Consider the following 19,814-nt stretch of genomic DNA (forward strand, 5'->3'; position numbering starts at 1 on the left):
ATTTGCTGGACTTGGATACTACAACTGTAATTTGCAAAACTTGCATACCACAACTGTAATTTGCTGGATTTGAATACCACAACTGTAATTTGCTAGACTTGGACACCACAACTGTAATTTGCTGGACTTGCATACCACAACTGTAATTTGCTAGACTTGAATACCACAACTGTAATTTGCTGGACTTGGATACTACAACTGTAATTTGCAAAACTTGCATACCACAACTGTAATTTGCTAGACTTGAATACCACAACTGTAATTTGCTGGACTTGAATACCCCAACTGTAATTTGCAAAACTTGCATACCACAACTGTAATTGCTAGACTTGGACACCACAATATTTTCATTCTTTATATGTGCCTATTACTTTACCTGGGACATATGCACATGCAGTGGTTTACTGATTCAATCCAATATGTCTGACTGCCAGCCATTTTGTTTATTGAAAATGTGGAATATGGTCAAATGTCAAAGATGGTTGACTGCTTGCAATCTTGCTTTACGGCAATACTACTATATCTCTGTACACGAGCCCAGACAAAGGAAATTCGGTTTCGATACAAAAATGCAAGAATGGCCAATTCTGTTTAATTTTTGACCATATATTTCGGTTTTAGAAGAGTAATTTAATACATCTAATTTCTGGTGATACTAGATCAGCCATTTATTCTCTCTAAATTACGAATTATGCTTTTGGTCTGTAACTTTATTTTTGGCATGAAAAATACTATAAAATCTACACTAAAAAGATTTTAACAAAGAAAGCCAATTATATTGTGAAGAGTGGGTGGGGAAGTAAGGTCTGCCTTGTAGTCAAACATTGCAGTGGAATGAGAAAGAACTGGTTGCACCTTTATAGTAGAAATCCACACCACTGTAAATATCAAATATTATTCAAATATTATTCATAATCATGGCTTCAGATAATTACATTTTAAAGATCACATTTGAATAATCAGGGTATTAAGTAATGTTGTGTAAAGGTTGCATTTGCATATTAATTACAATCTGATTACTGTCTGATGATTCATTATTAGAATCATCATCAGACAGTGGGTCTTCATCATATATGTAGTTCTGAATATAGGTAGTTTTTAACATGTCATTCAATGTAAATACAACTGCTGAATGAGTAATACGAATAGGTGTTTGTTGAGGTTACACAATCAGTCAATCAGACTGCATAAAATCTCGGCTACATTTAGTGTTGTGTCATGAGTCTTGCATTGCACAAACAATTACGACCCTCCTCCTTATGCATGCACAGATTAAAGTAACCCTCCCCTCGACACATTCACAAAAAATCAGTGACCCATCCCCAAAAAACACCGAACTACCCCCCCTGTACTTCCTGTCCAGTCCCTAATACGAAGAATTTTTGCAAAACTTTTGCCTTGCTAAAAAGTCACTCATAATTGTTATCGTGGAGGGGTGATAGGTCATTCATTTTGATGATTTTCATCCGGGTATTCCATGTCGATAGTACGATGAACTTTGGGATATGTCCATTCTTCACAGATCAAGAATTCCTCGTTTTCTCTTAATTCTGCCTCCCTCTCTTGGAAATGACGAAACTGTTTGTTCAAATCAGGAATAGACATCGGCTGATTCAATAAGCCCACCGCAATCCACTGCTGTAATTCCTTTCTCAAGCTACGTAGTTTGTCGGCAGCCATCTTATGACGAGTGTATCTTAGTTTCGGGGACCGATCAGTACGACTCAAACTACTAATACAAGCCAAACCTATGCTGCAACAAATCGCACCTGTAGACATTTTCAGTGCAAGTTTGTCGTCGCTACGAACATGCTCAGTAATCAGACTGCCAACACTTGTGGATGTCAGAGTGGCCATTAGGACTGTTGCATAGGTGAAGCGACGATCGAGCGTGTCGTAATAATCAGCACTTATGTAGTGAGACGTTGAGTTAAAATGCAGCGTGTAGACAAACTTTTTTGCTTGTTGTGTTATGCCTTTAAATTGCTCCATTTCGGCAGCCATCTTGGAAGTACGAAGGTCGCGTATGACATATTAACATGACCCTATCTGAATGGTCCGCCTCCAGTTGATGTATATTCATGAGGTAATTTGTAAGTGATTCGTCAACGATGAGTGGTGTTTAACCCTTGTGTTTTAACGCACTGCTGTCATGTTCATCGACAGGGAAACTAAACTGGCATGCAATTATACAGCGTGTTCAAACGAAGGGTGTCATATCAGTAGTAAATGCAATTGTTCAAGTCAAATGTGGTGAATCTCGTTCATTATTTGCTGATCTTTGCTCATACTTTAACATATAGTTGCGTTGTCAATAAAGTTACAATTAGCCTTAAATTGCTTCTAGGAGATGTGGAGGGCGGGAATATTGTTTCAGAAACGGTTTGCCGATATGCATTTTGTTTTGCTGAATGAAGGCAATTATAGCACATCTATTTACTTCCAATATACTAACACAATCGATACATGGACTATAATAGAATGCAAATACCAATGTGATTGAAAAGCGAATTGAAAACCTCATTCTTCATTCTAATATTAGTACAATAATAATGCGGAGACCTCAAATATAATGAGGAGTAATTTACACATGTCTACATTTCTGTCGACGTTCATTTCTTATTTTATTTCTCTGTAATGACCGTTTCTTCAAGGCAACACGCTGGAGTTTGTACGTATTAACAAAAAGACGCCAACAGAAGCTGTCAACTTCCCTCACGTCGGAGTCAGTACATTGACTGCTAGCATGTTGCTGTCTGGTTCTGAATTTGTTCAGATCGTCCTCAAAATCGCCATCGTAAGTATTCACTTTTTTCCACAGTGTACGATTAAAGTGTTCATACAGAAGAACGTCTGCATTGCTCCATTTCCTAATAGATGATTCCATTGAAGGGGTTATTACATCGGTCGGGTTACGAACATTCACACTGTGGTATAATATATCGTCGAATTCCCAACACAGTAGTTTTCGTAACAAAATGAGCGACTCATCGAAATATTCCAATATCAAGACTAAGTCAAATTCTTTGTCCAGTAATGTGATGGCTTGTTGTACGTACGATACGTTAGCTTGTCGACGCATATCGAAGTCCGGTATCATAAACCACATCTGTCCATTCCTGTGTTGGTGGTGAATCTGTATGAAGTCGGAGTAGTGTTCGGGGTGTTCCACAAATTGTCTAAATGTAGTTTGATTGCCTAAGGATCTCGGAAAGTTGAACCAGTGAAACACCGATCTTTGTTGTGTGTACGGGGATCGCAGAATAGAGAGATATTTAGCGTTCGGTACAAGGTTTTCTAATAGAGATCTCTTATACTGTCTGTGGCTAGCGCTGTAGTCAATCGCGGTAAAGTTGGGACAGTTGTTGATTTGCTCGTGATCTTCTGCAATGGTAAGATTGTTCTTTAATCCATACCTTAATAATATGTTTGCTGTGGTGCTTCCACCTGTTTTTATGGTCTTAATAAAGATGAATTTAGACACCTGTTTGCACTGTGTGTTGGCATGGTCATACGTCATCGCATTGCTATATGTGTCCAGTAGCCAACCCTGTAATAAAGTTGAACAAAGAAATTTAGAGAAGTATACTGTAATATTTCGAAATTGACAATACTTGGCTTACTCAAACTCTTGCAATGTATGAGTTCCATGTCTAAACAATTGCGATACGAGGACTGTCCGAGCGATTGTGCCATAAGTTGCTAGAAAATATGCGTTTTTCTAAATTATATCTTATGCACGCTGGGAGACAAAATGTTACGGAGATTGAAGAGGAGATTGTTTATTACGATAAAAATAAATGAATGCACTTATGTGTACATACATTATGTTCTATAATTTTTATTAATATGTGTTAGGGAATTTGCAATACCTGTGACTTTCGATGATCCGCCGAGTCTCCGTCGCGTACAGGACGCTTCACTGTTTCAAGAGCCGCTGTAAACAAATTAAAATGGTGGTGAAGTGAAATTATGCAAATGTATGTCTTCTAGCTACAACCCACGATGAAGACTGCATTCTTATACGGCAACAGAAGACGAACACATTTCACGTGTTTTAATTGACTTACTGGCCAATGTAGTAGTAGTCGTATTGTTTATTAAAGTGACGTGTGACAATAAGAAAATATTCAATAAATACATAGCTTGAAAATAAAAATCTGTCACCAAGCCCAATGGGCTTACAAGTCACTGGAGTCATGTATATGTACTCACATATAGAGGGTGTATGCCAAATAAAGATATTGTATGTATTATTTCTTGTAAAATATAATATCAACTAATGTACTACACAAACAGGTTATCTCGTCTCTTCTGAAATGATCTTGTAATATATTTTGCTATCGCTCTAACATGGTTCACCATAAAGTAACCTATTTTTTCTATATCAGTTAACAAATTAAATTGGTTTCTGTAACTAACATATACATTGTTATATTGTAGCCAGGGACGTGCGTGGTGCTTACCTTCCGTATAGGTTATATGAAGTCCTTGATTATAATGAATAACAGCCGATACAATAATGGTTAAGAGTAAACCCGTCAGTGTACATTGTTTAAGTCGTTTGGTGGTTGCCATACTTTAATGTGAAATTCGGAGATTTTATTATGTATCTGTTATATAAGTTGTTACACATACTGTGGAAAAAAACACAATTATTATTCAATATATTGCGTTTCGTGATTCCCCAACAAATACCCCCCCCCCCCGCTTCCATCCCGAAAATTATACCAATGTTTTTGATAAATTAACACTTATGACAACACAATTATTATTCTATATATTGCGTTTCGTGAATCAAAATAAATACCTCCGCTTTCTTCCCAAAAAATATACCCAATGTTGTTGATAAATTAACACTTATGACAACAACATAGTGATAAGATTTAAAAACAGTCCGTTTAGCAATTATTATGAAATACCTTTTTTAAAAAATCATGCGCAAGGTGGTCAGTTGTTTCAATGTTTTGTTGTTTTCGATCCATATTTGTTCTTCAAAAGAAATTAATGCCTTGCAGAGATATATTCCCGCAACGAACGTTCACACAACCAATAAGTTGTGTGTGACATGTTGATTTCACCCCTATACGTCAATTGTCGTCGACAGAGGTCGCTATTTAAATTACAGCAACCCAAGTAAGCAAAATATCCAACTTGAAAGTGTCACATTTAAAATGCTTCAAGAATGTACCACGAATAATAGTTTTTATTCTGGTCTTCATGCTTATAAAACCAACATTTCCAGTGTACGGTGACAGAAAATTTAAGGTGAGTTGTAGTATAAAAACTGCTTTGTTCGTTTTTAAATAACTACATAAATTTGCAGAGTAACCAAACGTGCTCCACACAAAGAAGTTCGACATATCGGTTCTAAACTTTTTGGATTTCGGCATTCCCATGATTTATAGTTGGAAGGATAAAATAACCCATACAGTACGCCGTCGCATACCGCCGCTGTACTGTCTTCGTGCATACTTTGAGATATCCTCGTAATAACCTTATAGGTAAAAATCGCAAAAATAAGTTAGGAACTTATAGAATGATAAAACATATTTTTGATTTTGAAAAATTTTAAAAAATAAACATCGCACAGATCTGCTCTAATCAAGCTAGAAATCAATGCGCACACATTGCAGATTGAGACAGGAACTTCAAGATATATCAACCAAACAGCAGAAGAGTAGTTATTTTCCTTCAGGTGCATACACTTGTATCTGTATTGGATTAAGTAAAATCTACCAGTTGTTAAAACCAAGTGTCGATTGTATCACGATAATTTTGTGTTATATCAGGTAAAGATTTTGATGTAATCGGAATTATAATCTTGTACAGTCATAGCTAGATCTACACCATGCCAATGCGCTATAATTTAGTGTACATTTAGCATACTAGTATGCAAAAAAAAAATATTTGATCTACTAATCGAAATATTAAAATTGTTATGATTTGTGTACAGTAAGCGTGAACCTGTGGCTCTATGACTGTTGCTCACGTACTTGAGCCGAATTCTAGGCGACGCCTGTGCCATGCATGTGCTATCAACTTTAATATCCGCGGTATATCCGCAATGTGGCTAATTTGCTATCAAGCGCGCATTGGGAAAGGGTGGAGTAATACAATGCAAATTCATTTTTCATACTTTAACACTTAGTTATAATAACACAATCGCGGAAGTTGTATTTCTGATGCTTAGTAAAATATAATTCTGGAAATCTAACGACTCATTCGAACGTGTTTGCTCAAAAAGGTTTTTCCATTTATTTTTAGTTATTAATTTGATTTTTTTAGAATCATCTGCCTTACACGACTAGCTCAGTAAAAAATTACACTGCCCTCACAGAACGAGCCAACTTTTTACTTTGTTTCCCATAATTCTTAGTTGAAAAAAACATGGCGTCATTGTTTTGACACATAGCGCGTACCCATTGTCGTTTGAACTGAAAAATAGGTCTTTCAGTAAGGCTTTACTAAAATCCGCCAGCCTATTTGCAGTGATCTTAACATCAAGGCTACGAGAATCGAACTCGATTTGTAAAAATATCTAAAGGTGTGCGTCTAGTATCATGTCCAGCCGCCAAAGTGTAAAACGGCGACGAACGTCGGATTACGAGGACGCCGATTTTTTAACGGAGAAGAAATCAACGAAACGATCAAAAAGAACTACGGAATCTGCCAGTACTAGTAAGTAACAGCGTCAACCTGTGAATGTGCGTCATTAGTATCCGCCTGGCAAGTATCTGTGATTGGTGTGAGGTCATCTGCAGCTAGCCTTATTTATATTCGAACTGTGCCGGGGGGTGGGGGGTGGTGGCTGTCAGTGGGTATTTGAGACTGGCTTTGTACACATATAAGGGTTGAGGCAGTCTTTTTGAGGTGCGTGGAGTAAAACTAAAGATCGTGATTGTGGAAAAAAAATATAACAGCACAAACAATCTGCAGAAGTATGTAGATTCTAGGGAGAATTGGGTTGTCCCTTACTGATGTTAATATATATATATCCACCCCAGTGTCAGTAATGGTCTGTCCCTTACTACGGGTATATCAGGTGTTGTTTGCATGTACAATGAGCCCAAAGTACTGACTTGACATGCAACAGAAATAATTAACTACAAAATAACAAAAAACGCTATTGTCAACTAGTAGTGGAGTTCGTATATTGGTTCTCTTTATATTTCATATTACCATGCCAACTTACATTGCAGTGTGGTCTCTCAGTAAACAAATAAATGCTGGTGGTTGGCGTGATGACATGCTCACAAGATGGTAATTTCATTAAATGCATATAACTTTCTAGTTTATTCATCCCACTCAGTTTTGTAAGATTTATTGCAGATTGCTGGTAACAATGCATGATCACCATTTCAACTACCGGGTAGGTTAATGGTGACAGGGTCATCTGCTCGTGTTCGTGAGACAAGGGCAGGTCAATGTTCTGATCGTTTCAGTTTATAGGTGTATGACTGTACACTGAAAACATAATTTAAATTTTATGAGTTATTTTTGATCTCAAATTAACGCCATGCCTTACATGCATGGTAGTACAGGGGTCAACCATTTAGAAACTTTAGAGGAGATTATGACAGTTATGAAGAAACAAATTTTACATCTAAAATTGCACACAAAAAACACAAAATTTACAGCAATACTACAGAGCAAAAAATATGTATTTTACATATAAGTGAGTTGCATATACAGCTTCATTAATTAAAAAACCAGAATCAGATTCATTACTGTAGAATACTTTATTTTTGCTTGGAATTAATTTTCGCTATTTTCGCTGAAGGAATAGTTCAGTGAAAATAAAATCCAGCGAATATACCTTTTTTCCTATATTTTACATTCAACTCGTCAAAAATCAGTGAAAATAAATTCCATACAAAACACCGCAAAACTCTTTACGGCGAAAATTAATTTCAGCTAAAATAAAGTATTTTACAGTAATTAGTTTAATCAGTGTGTCTATTATATTCATTTCTAGGCAAAAGTAGTATGTCACCTGATTCTGGAGATGACACTGGAGACTGGTCCTCATATGAACAAACTCTAAACAGGCCAACAAGGGTACGGAAGAAATCGGCAAAGCTGCTGGAAGCTGAGAACATTGATCATGATTTTGAAAAATGGAAAAGCTCAGTTGCCAGTAGTTTTCCCAGCACTGATGTATATGCAGAAATTGATGAAAGATCAAGCAGTAAAAAAGACAGTAGGTATAAATATTCAGAAGCCAAAATTCCTGATGTTAAAATAACATTGGGGAAAGATAGAGATGATAAAGGAAGCAAGAAATCAAAGGATAAAAAAAAGAGAAGTGACATTGAAGAGAGTTCGTTTTTGGAAATGGATTTTGAGGCTAGGCATAAGTCCAAGAAAAGTAAGAAGAGTTTGCCAGCTCCGATTCCTTCTATTTCTGAAACAAGTTTCACGAGCAAAGAGAAGGAAAGTGGGATTAAGTTAAAGCTGATATTGTCGCCAAAAGAGAAAGAAAAAGCCGAAGTCATTTATGAGATTAGTTCTCCTGAAGCGGATTTGCCAACAAGTTTGGAGAAGAGAAAAAAGAAAAAGAAAGAAAAAATGCAAGCGAGAGCAAAGCTGATTTTTGAGGAAGATTTTGATGTGCCGGAGAGTAAAAAGAAGAAGAACAAAAAAAAGAAACGGAGCAGCGATGAGAGAGAGATTGCAGAGTTGACTGCAGAAATTGTTTCTGATGCTGGTACGAAAGAAAAACTGTTAAAGAAAAAGAAAAAAAAATCACACTCTGGGCAAGCCTCAAATGGTTTCACTGAGCCAGATGTGTTGCTTGAGTCCGAGCTTATAATTGATGAGAAACCCACTAAAGAGAAGAAGAAGAAACAGAAGAAAGAGAAAAAAGAAAAGGAGAAAAAAAAATCCAAAGACAAAAGCAAGGACAAAGTAAAAATTAAACTCAAACTTAATGAGAAAAATGATGATATGTTTGGTATTGATAGTGAAAGTCACTTTGAGATGGCACAATCTACGATGCCAAGTAGTGAACTGTTTCCTATGGGATTAAAACCGCTCAGTGGAGATGACGACACTTTGCAACATTTGAAACAGCCGAGTACTGCCAAAAAGACCAGTAAACCACTAAAACCTAAGAAAGACAAAAAGGGGAAAAAACTGAAAGGTGACAAGAAAAAAGATAAAAAGGAGAAAAAAGAAAAGGTATGTTATATTAAGTGACAGTGTATGAGAGCATAAAATACTTGCTTGGTTCCCAGTCTTTGCCAAGATAATGAAATTTTCAAGATGCTCAGTCTGTTTTGCCAGTTGTTTTCCCTCACCTGATTTAAAGTTATTGTGAGTCAGTAGGAGTGTATTGCATTTTAAACTCTGTTTACTTATTTCTCAGCAATCTCTACAGAATTCTGAAAAATCATTAACAATTTAAGAATCTCAAATGAGGATCATAATAATCCAATTGCACCAGAAAAATTATTTGACTTTCAAAATGACATAATAAATGAAACTAACATCCTAGAAAATAAAGAAAATCTGAACAAAACATTAAGTAAGTGAAAAAGAAATAAAGTTAACAATTAAAGAACTGTGTGGTTCAGATTACTTGATTAAACCACGATGTAAATTATTTGATTTGATTTGATTGTAAATACAGGAGAATATCCTGATATTTGGAATATTAGTGTTATTAGTCATATCTATAAAAAAAAAGGTGATAGGACTGAGCTAGGGAACTACAGAGACATTTCTGTATTTAGCTGCATTGGCAAATCCTTCTGTATAATCATAAATAATAGACTCAACTATTTCACAGAGGAAAATAATATTATTTCCAATATTATTGTTCATAAGTATCTTAAACAAAATGGAAAACTCTTCACCTGCTTTGTAGACTTCCAAAGAAGCCTTTGATATGGTATGGGGACAGGGATTGTTCTATAAACAGCTCAAACATGGGATTAATCGAAATCTATATAAAATTATAAAAACATGTACCTTAATCATCATGTACCGAGGTATAATTTTTTGTCCTAAGGGATGAATCTACTGATCCTGTTAAACTAAATAGCAACAAATGTCTATTCCATTTTTTATGCAGATGATCTGGTCCTGATATTAACAACAAATAGCGGTCTACAAAAGTCTCTGAATGATTTTGAATGATTACTCCACAAAATGACAAATTAATTTAAAAAAAAAAAAAATAAGTTTCAATTAAATATTGTTAAAGACTAGTTACACATTTTCTACTTAGAAGGTTAAAATAATACTTGCATCAATTCACAGACATGTACATATCTGAGGGTAACAATACATGCAAATAGTGAATTCAACGAAGCACGTAAAAATATGGCAGATAAAGCACTCAGAACTTTAATGGAGAAGTGGCAAAATAGTAATTTTTGTTTGTTTTTTCTGGTACTCTTTATTCCTTTACATCTCAAAATGTCATCAGCTGAATAATTTTAATAATTGTGATATAAAAATATAAAAAAAATATTAATTTAATTCATTAAGTTTTCCAATATTTTTAGCTCCGCTGTCGACTTTGTCGAGCGGAGCTTATCATATGAGTGATTGTCCGTCGTCGTCGTCCGTGTCAATGTTTTACTTTTTCGACTTCTTCTTGAAAACTACAAGCCTGAATGCTTTGATACTTGGTGTATATGTACCTTGGGTAGACCTCTCTTAGGTTTGTTCATTTCATGTTGATATCTTCAATTCTCTAATTTTGGTGAATATTTTTGTCATTTTTGGTAAAAAGTGATATTTTCGACTTCTTGTTAAAAACCGCAAGTCCAATTGCTTTGATATTACATATATAGGTACTACATGTGAACCTCTCTCAGATTTGTTCATTTTGTAATGATATCTTTAATTCTCTAATTTTGGTGAATATTTTTATCATTTTTGGTAAAAAGTGATATTTTCGACTTCTTGTTGAAAACCGCAAGTCCAATTGCTTTGATATTACATATATAGGTACTACATGTGGACCTCTCTCAGATTTGTTCATTTCATAATGATATATTCAATTCTCTAATTTTGGTGAATATTTTTGTCATTTTTGGTAAAAAGTGATATTTTCAACTTCTTGTTAAAAACCGCAAGTCCAATTGCTTTGATATTACCTATATAGGGTACTACATGTGGACCTCTCTCAGATTTGTTCATTTTGTAATGATATCTTTAATTTTCTAATTTTGGTGAATATTTTTGTCATTTTTGATAAAAACTGATATTTTCGACTTCTTGTTGAAAACTGCAAGTCCAATTGCTTTGATATTATAAATAATAGGTACTACATGTGGACCTCTTTCAGATTTGTTCATTTTCTAATGATATCTTCTGTTCTTTAATTGCCATGTGCATTGCTAACAGCGGAGCTATCTCAGCCGACAGGCTGCTTGTTTTTCATTGATTGTACTTGTTATTCATTGGAAATTTCTGGCTTGTAATGTTATATGTATGTACATGTAATATGGTGATAGTATAACCAATTCCATTCACAGTTGATTTAATATTTTCTCCTGTCTATTATATATTACTAAAGTTATTGTTATTTTTATACCATACCTGACAGAAACCGCTGTCCGCTTACATGCTGTGGTGTAATCATTATAGATCTAAACTCGTGGCTGACAACCCTGGTATAGGCAAGTGATTATCCCTCTATAGTATACCCATCATCCCTATTTATCAAACATGGGCTCTTCTTCATTGTGTTCCTGATATATACATGTGCCCTATTTACTTTTATTGGTATTGCACATGGTTATGTGAAAGTGAACTGAAAGTTGGAGGAATTTTCATTATGTTTTGTTAAATGCAAAATACCGGTAACTAATTTATATCTTTTTCATTTACCGTACTAGTGTAGGATCACTTATATCGTATCCTCTATATACAAATGCATAATATGTTTTATATTTTTATTTGAACCTGATTCGTACATTTCAAGTCTAGGAACATTTTGATGCAGTTTTTCCTAAAAAAAAAAAGTTAACTTCTAGGGGATGGAAAGTCATAGGATGTTGCAACAGTGAAAATTTCACAAAATGTTGTTCCCGCAAGTACCTTTGAAATGTACCGTACTATGTCCTTTTATGGATTCCTTATCTGCTGCTAAGACGTGCATGTGATCTCTTGTATTTAGACTTCTCCACGATCAGCAAAAAACTTGGAGCAATCTGGCACACACTGACGGAGAAAGAAAAAGCAAAATGGAAGAGGAAGCAGAAAGCGCAGAAAACAAAACACAAAAATGTTCCGAACCTGTCCAAGAATCGGCAAGAGTTGAAAGATAAGGCTGCAAAACAGAGAGGTACAAGTCCAGCCAGAAAGTCTGGCAGTCCAATGAAGAGCAGTGATGCTCACACTCAGCCCATTGATATGGCTGCCCATCTCAAGTTATTGGGGGAATCATTAAGTCTAGTTGGCAACCGACTACAAGAACATCAGGTACGACTGATATTAAAGGCAGGTTTCCTTTATTTACACTGACGTACATGTATATAGCCTTCTCTATATGTATTTCTCTATTATATAGTATAATTTTCGCTGTTCATTTCGGATCAAATGGAATAATTTCCCCATGGGTCAAAGTTTGGATAAAATTAGGTGACACATGTTGACATTGATGTTTAAAAGGTCAAAGGTCAAGAGGTTAAAGCTACAAGTAGTGAATGCATAATACACTGCACTCCTGATCAATAAACTTGTCAGAATCCACAGACTAGCTTTTGGTACTTCACAACAAGATATATATGTATCAACATTTTCAAATGTGTTTGTCGTTGTCAAAAACTATATCATGGAAAAATATATTTGGAAATGTTTTAATTTTTTGTGTCTTTTGGAACAAATTTATTGTCAATGAGTGGATTTATTTTTGACTATTTGAATTTTTCTGCCAATCAGGGTAACATAGAAGTGCACGGTAGTTTGTCAGTGTTGTTGGATTCCACACTATGTGCCATCACACCACTGGTTGGTTTAACATCACAAGTTAAAGAATTAGATGGATGTATTCAGAAAACACAGGTATGAAAACATTGTCATTACGTAAATGGTTTATAGTGATCATATTCATAACATATTGGAACCAAACTTTTCTGGTAGTGAGTTGGTGGTCATGCCCATGTGTATTTGATATGGGTTCAGTACATGCCAATGTGTTCTTCACGTATACAAAATTTGTCCACGTTAAGCAAGTGTGGATATACATGGACATATACAGTGATGAACATAATTGTGTAATCAAAGGGTCATTGTATCAAATGTTATTCAATGTAGTTAGTGTAAATACTGACACACCCACTACTCGACATTGAAAGCCAGGTATTTCACATTAGTAAATAATCAGGCTTATAATTTCTTTTCAATGTTATTCTGACACTTAAAATGGAGAAAAATCAAGTTTACTGACAGGACCAATGAAGAATTTAGTTATGCATTTCTTGATGATTGTTTCACTCTGAGATCAATTCTAAAACATTGTTGGGCTCCTAGGACTACTATACAACGCATTTGATGATCTGAATTCATGTTAATTGCTGGAAATATGTACAGACATTCAATTTTCAGTACTGTTCATCACGTTCAAATTTTGATGATCATTTCAGTTTTCTATTAAGATTGCTTGTTCAATTTTCTAATGTTTTTTTGAAAATGATTCCACTATGTGTGGTGGATTCACAATGTGCCTCAAAATTTTGTTTGTAATTTCCTGCAACTCCTCAAATATTTTCCACATTTCAACACATCACCATGCAATTGAATACTTGTGTACATGTATCATGTTACATGGACCCAATAGATCTATATTAATGGTTATGAAGTGCAAATTTAAAGTTTATCAAGACAACAACTTCATGAGAATACTTCACAACCGTAGATCCCATACCTCAAGTATTAGAGAGACACCCTCTGTTCAGTACAATAAAAAAAGACATTTGTGATAAAGGACAGTCAGTATTAATAAAATTGTCAATTCCTCTGCACTGGACTCACTACAGGAAAATACAGTACCTGATCATCCTCGATCATCTACTGCAGTGTGTGATAATTATGCGATATCACTGAACGTCATGTGTGTGTAATAACGAAACTGTACATGCCTCCTTACTTACCCTTGCTTCTAACACCAGTAATTGACGGAATCTTATTGTTGATACATGTTTATTTTCCCGTACTAGAAGTACCCAGTATATATAGCTTTTGTGACAAAAATTAATTTGCATGATAAAGCTTGTCAATCGCAGTATTGTTACAGTAGGTTCCTTTATTTTCATTCGGAATTTAATTTTCACAACTTTTGGGCTGAAGGAAATGAATCAATAAAATTAAGCTCTACGAAACATCCCTTCCCTGTTGTCTTGCTTCAGAATGTCAAAACCATGAAGAAAGTTACAATCAATGTGACTAGGATTGTTTTCAGCTGAAATAGAGGAATCCACTGTGCCTGTGTGTTATAGTGTTTTGTTGATTTCCTTCCCCGGTACCTTGCAGTAATTTGCAATTATAGATGAGAGCCTGACGAGAAGATGTACAGTTAATTAATACATCACCATGGTTACACTGTAACTGGGATCAAATATGTCCTGTGTGCATTGATTGATTGAGTTTGTTAAAGGGTCGGTGCTAGGCAGTTAATAGCCTGGATACCCTGTTACATTGTAGATGCGTTTCCTGTTGCTCTGTGTATTTTGAATGCGTTGATAGTGACCATTCATTCATTTCCGAGCTGCTTGAAATAAATCAGTGCTGTGTGCTCAGTAGTTTTCACAGTTCCTGTCACTCTTAGATTCACGATGTTCTTTTCAAAGTCACCCTTCCTAATAAGTATTCAGTCCTGCTTCTACTGTTACTGTAAAATACTTTATTTTCACTTGGGATTAGCTTTCGCTGTTTTCGCTGAAGGAATGATTCAGTGAAAATAAAATCCAGCAAATATACCTTTTGCTCTATATTTTACATTCAACTCGTCGAAAATCAGTGAAAATAAATTCCATGCAATAGCCAAAAAGTCCTTTCAGCCAAAAATTAATTCCAGGTAAAATAAAGTATTTTACAGTTTATAGATTCATACACTCACATAAAATAAAATGCATCCTGGTAATTTCTGGGTGTATTGACATACTGGTATATAAAAACTAACATTTTTGCCATGTTTAATCAAAACTTTAAGGCAATTTTGGTTGAAAAATACATAATAAATTTTTATATTGATGGTGAAATTTGTATCCCCAGAAAGAACCAGAATCTGACTCATGCACTAGGCCAATTTAATTTTTGTTGATTTGTAATTAAGAATGTATAAATCCATGAAATCTATTCTAACCTACTGTCTTCACCAATCAAACCAACAAAAACTGTTTGCATGTAACATATTGCAAAACAGTGCAAGCATTTTACAAACATATCACAACAAACTGTTTTGTTTTTTTTGTTAACTGCAGTAATACTTCAATCAATGCCAATTTTGCTTTTTGCATGAAAACCATATACCGGTAATAATTTTACACATTGCTGTTTACAGGTTTCTACTCTTGATAACATTGCGTACATCATGCCTGGACTGTAGTCAGCAACATTGGACTATTCTTCAAACCGATGTTAGTTACAACTATCTCGTGATAAAACTGATGACAGTGCCAAGAAAGCGAAGCAGTATTGTGTGATGCACTGGTGTACCCAAAAAAAAAAACAGCGGTTTGTTTTTCTATCCGCTCGTCAATCATATTAAACTTTGTGACACTGCCTGAATGTTGTACACATGTGTTTTCAGTGACTAAATATAGAAATATACAATGTAGCGTATATTAACTCATTTTTAATAATAAAACGAATTCTGGGATTTAGGAGAGTACATTTAGCCGCTGGGCACATCTTGGTCTATTGTTTCAGGAGTACCGGGGTACTTTCATAATGACTACCACAGTAGTGTTTATTTATTATTCCATTGAAGGAAATAGATGTACGTACATTCACGTAACCAATACTTAAAAAAATTAAATGGATTAATTATTTTAAATGACAGTTTTTATGGAATCAACATTTTTACTTTAAAATGTTATTTTTTTAGTAATACAAATTATTTCTGGTTGGAAATTCGGGGTTTGTTCAGTGAATTTTGTAAATAAATCGAAATATACCTACCAATTGTTGTTTGCTTCTTCTAACTCGATTTATATTGTTTGTTTCATTTGACATTCAGTAACAAAACATGTTTGAGATGCCATATTTGCTTTATTAGAAAAATGCATCTTTAATAGAAGTGCTCATAAATGAATTATTATTTGAAAGCTTACCATGACTTAACATGACTTATTATTATACATCTGTCATAAGTTACAGCGTGCCGTAATTTTGCCGTATTTTAAGGGGTATTTTCATCCTACCATATTAGGAAATGCGAATTCCAAATATGGAATGATTACACGTGTAAGCGTCCTCTAATAAAAACAAACATGGCTGCCACCATATTTTTGACCGGACTCCACACAAAGAAGTTCGCTGATTCTGTTCTAAACATTTTGAATTTCGGCATTCCCATGGTGTATCCTTGGAAGGAAAAGATGTATAATAATAAGGTTATTACAAGAATACCTCAAAGTATGCACTCAGACAGTACGCCGCGCATTGACCTCTGCTGTGCGTCGATTGACATTCCAGCTGTACTGTCTTTGTGCATACTTTGAGGTATCCTCGTAATAACCTTATATTATCACACACTGATGTATTATGCTCAAATTGGAAATCATAATAAAAACCTTTGCTGTATTTGATCTTAAAATACTGTAAAATACTTTATTTTAGCTGGAATTAATATTCACTGAAAAGGTTTTTTTGCTGTTTTGTATTGAATTTTTTTACTTCCCTGATTTTTGATGAGTTGAATGTTTAAATATAGAAAACAAGGTATATTCGTTTGACTTATTTTCACTGAATCATCACTTCAACGAAAATAGCAAAAATAAATTCCAAGCAGAAATAAAGTATTTGAAATATACATGTACATGTAGAAAACAAGGTACCGTATATTCGTTGAATTTTATTTTCCCTGAATCATCACTTCAACGAAAATAGCAAAAATAAATTCCAAGCGGAAATAAAGTATTTTACAGTACCCGGTATGTGAATTTCAAAGGTGTTCAAAATGAGTAATACTATTGATTCAGTGTCCATTAAATGACATTTTGGGTTTAACTGGTCACTGGTATCCTAGTGGTTGTCACGTCAGAATCATGACCGGTAGACCCAAGTTCAAATCCTATGGCTGAGATACATTCACTAACAAATGCGACTTAGGGGCAACCTTGGTTAAGGTCCATAGGTGCTTGTGTTCGTCGAGCCTGGTTGACGCCAGCCAGGATAGCGCATTAAAATTGCCATTTGATAGAGAGATGGCCACACAGCCTTGTCATGTATTCCCTAACATGAAATGACTTCTGTGACAAAATGCACTATGTGTCAGCACTTGCAATTTGCACATACAAAAAAAAGTCAGGAGTAACAACAGTGACATTCAATGTCCGAGACTGTCGCCTGGCACAACAAAATTTGCCTGTTAGTAAGGGAATACCCAGATAAAAATCTAAACTCAATGCCACATTACAGAGTCTGTTGAGAATTAATAACACTGCAGTATAGAAACAAGTCATCGTTTCAAAGTGATCTCTTTTAAGCTAAACTTCAGACTTCCCAATTAAAAAGGGTTGATTATGAAAGATTTCATGCAATAGACCATTTTCCAATAGACCACTGCGAGAATCACGCGTTATGCGTGAAATCGAACGTAAAAACAGGACAAACAAAGGTCATAGCGTCGTAGTCGCATCAAACATCACGTGGGATTCGACAAACGCGAAAGTATTTTGGAGGACATTTCCATGCTTAATAATGTGCTGTCCACATTTGATGATAGGCAATTTCGATTAAGTGAGGGTATTCGGAAGCAATATTCCTCTGTCGAAGATCGGCCGGTCAATGTAAGCTACGAAATAAAGAAATTCTAGTTCAAAATCAAATCGGCAGACGTTCGACGCGCGTCTTTCATGCATCTCACGAGATCTCGCAATTGTTCGGAAAATCACCTATTGCGGAAGAAAAAAAAGAATTTAAATGTGACAATTGAAGTTGGATGATGATGGTTCCGGTGAGTTACATCAGTGGTTTTACTGTTCTTGCTGGTTACATGATGGCCAATACAAGACATTCATGTGTTTACTGTAAGAGGTACATTATTTGGGGTTTGCAACGCGCATAGTACTGTATTGGGGACATCATGCCAAGATCCCATTCAAGTCTCATCTCGTAGATAGCGAGACTGATGCTACTACCTTCTGACATGCATAGGCGGTTTGTAATAAAACAATAAAACATGTATTACCACATTCATAGTGAAAAAATGTTATACATCGAAAATGTACAGAAAATCTAGTTATCGTAATCCGGCATATCATGAGCAGCGATTTTGATCCACCTGGACATCCCAGTATCCTAGTTACCTCGGGCATGCGCATTCGCATTTTTCTGAGTTGGAACGCTTATGCGAGAGCAAAATTGAAACGGGATCTTGGTATCATGTCACCGTAGTTGCAAACCCCAAGTAATGTACCTCTTACTATCCATGCCTGACATTATACAAACTGACACCAGTTTTTTTGTGCATTTGCGTTGAATGAGATTTATCAAGGCATGTCTGAGAGTTGGCCCAGGATTTGTTAAAACAAAATATTTTGTAGTCGATCTGGGAAAATTAATGCTGTTCATCAAGAATTTATGTTTAAAGGACATACCAAGTTTAAATGAACTATGTCCATGCACAACTGATATCTGGTGAATTTAATGAATTGCTGATACTAAAATGGCCGCCAGTTGATCATTTTGAATTGGATTATAGAACAACTGAATGTGCTTATGTATTGTATGATATGTGTTTAGAATGTAAGATGTCTAAGATACATGTGTGAATAGATGCACAGATGTAGTGAGGTAAAATTAAGTTCCCAAGGACTAATGAAAACACTGCTGCAGAGAAGAATTTTCCAGAAGATGCTGTATCCAAGATGGCTGTACTTCACGTCAACAAATATATATACATGCAGTGGCGAAATTAACTCTGTCTAACAAGAGAGAATAATAAGTAATTTTCCATTCACAGAGAGATATTGCATGAAAGCCATAGTCGGAACTCAAATTTCTTTATAGCTCAATGTCGAAAAGTTTATCTTTGAGAGGGAAAATATTGCATTGAGATAGCCTTACTACATCAAAATTGACCCTCATCAAATGTGTACAACAGAAGTGTGAAAATATCCCAAAATACTATTATGTTGATCCAATCCCATGTGATGTTTTAACAACAGTGATCTTTCTTTGTCCTGTTTTGCCATTCAATTTCACTCATAACACAAGAAAATAGTGTATTACTGGTATGTACACAATTTTTTATTAGAATTTGTTTCATGAGCAAAACATTAAAAGAATTTTTTTTTTAATGAACTAAACTAGCTGTACAGTATGCTACTGTTGCCTCTGCCATCTCATGGAAACTTGCAGCATGAATTCATTATTCAACTTGCTGCATACAGATGTGGTTGTTTTTTTACAAAATGGAATTGTCTTACATCTAAGCAGGCCGAGTGGATGTGACATTGTCATATTACAGACTGGTTTACATAATATACAAATTATAATGTCACTTTAATATTCATGTTCTTTTTCGACAATAGTTGATACAAATATAGAGTAGCACACACAGGTATATAATTTACATTTTTATTTCACACAGATCAATAAATCTGCATGTATTCTATTTCATTACAGCA

The 19,814-nt window shown here is 35.0% G+C and overlaps 3 protein-coding genes across 4 annotated transcripts; 1 reads left to right on the top strand and 2 right to left on the bottom strand.

Annotated features, from left to right (window-relative positions):
• Nucleotides 1–689: 689 nt before the first annotated feature.
• Nucleotides 690–2,046, bottom strand: LOC146738962 (uncharacterized). Its single transcript, XM_085503772.1, has one exon. The coding sequence runs from the start codon at nt 2,002–2,004 to the stop codon at nt 1,444–1,446; it is 561 nt and encodes a 186-aa protein (XP_085359898.1). The 5' UTR covers nt 2,005–2,046; the 3' UTR covers nt 690–1,443.
• A 526-nt stretch (nt 2,047–2,572) lies between these two features.
• Nucleotides 2,573–4,578, bottom strand: LOC102805088 (galactosylceramide sulfotransferase-like). The gene is made up of 3 exons (XM_006818683.3): nt 4,467–4,578; nt 3,873–3,937; nt 2,573–3,550 (listed from the first exon to the last, which is right to left on the bottom strand). Exons 1-3 carry the CDS (start codon nt 4,576–4,578, stop codon nt 2,585–2,587), a joined length of 1,143 nt encoding a protein of 380 aa, XP_006818746.1. The 3' UTR covers nt 2,573–2,584.
• A 1,805-nt stretch (nt 4,579–6,383) lies between these two features.
• Nucleotides 6,384–16,291, top strand: LOC100367270 (uncharacterized). 2 transcript variants are annotated; one of them, XM_002736517.4, is made up of 6 exons: nt 6,384–6,681; nt 7,979–9,183; nt 11,564–11,636; nt 12,137–12,441; nt 12,901–13,023; nt 15,521–16,291. In XM_002736517.4, exons 1-6 carry the CDS (start codon nt 6,564–6,566, stop codon nt 15,563–15,565), a joined length of 1,869 nt encoding a protein of 622 aa, XP_002736563.2. In that variant the 5' UTR covers nt 6,384–6,563; the 3' UTR covers nt 15,566–16,291. The 2 variants fall into 2 exon arrangements, with proteins under 2 accessions (XP_002736563.2, XP_085359413.1); XM_085503287.1 differs by lacking the exon at nt 6,384–6,681 and adding an exon at nt 7,203–7,263.
• Nucleotides 16,292–19,814: the final 3,523 nt, after the last annotated feature.

Source organism: Saccoglossus kowalevskii, chromosome 9 (assembly GCF_978046115.1).
Source record: "Saccoglossus kowalevskii chromosome 9, keSacKowa6.1, whole genome shotgun sequence".
NCBI classification, from domain to species: Eukaryota; Metazoa; Hemichordata; class Enteropneusta; family Harrimaniidae; genus Saccoglossus; species Saccoglossus kowalevskii.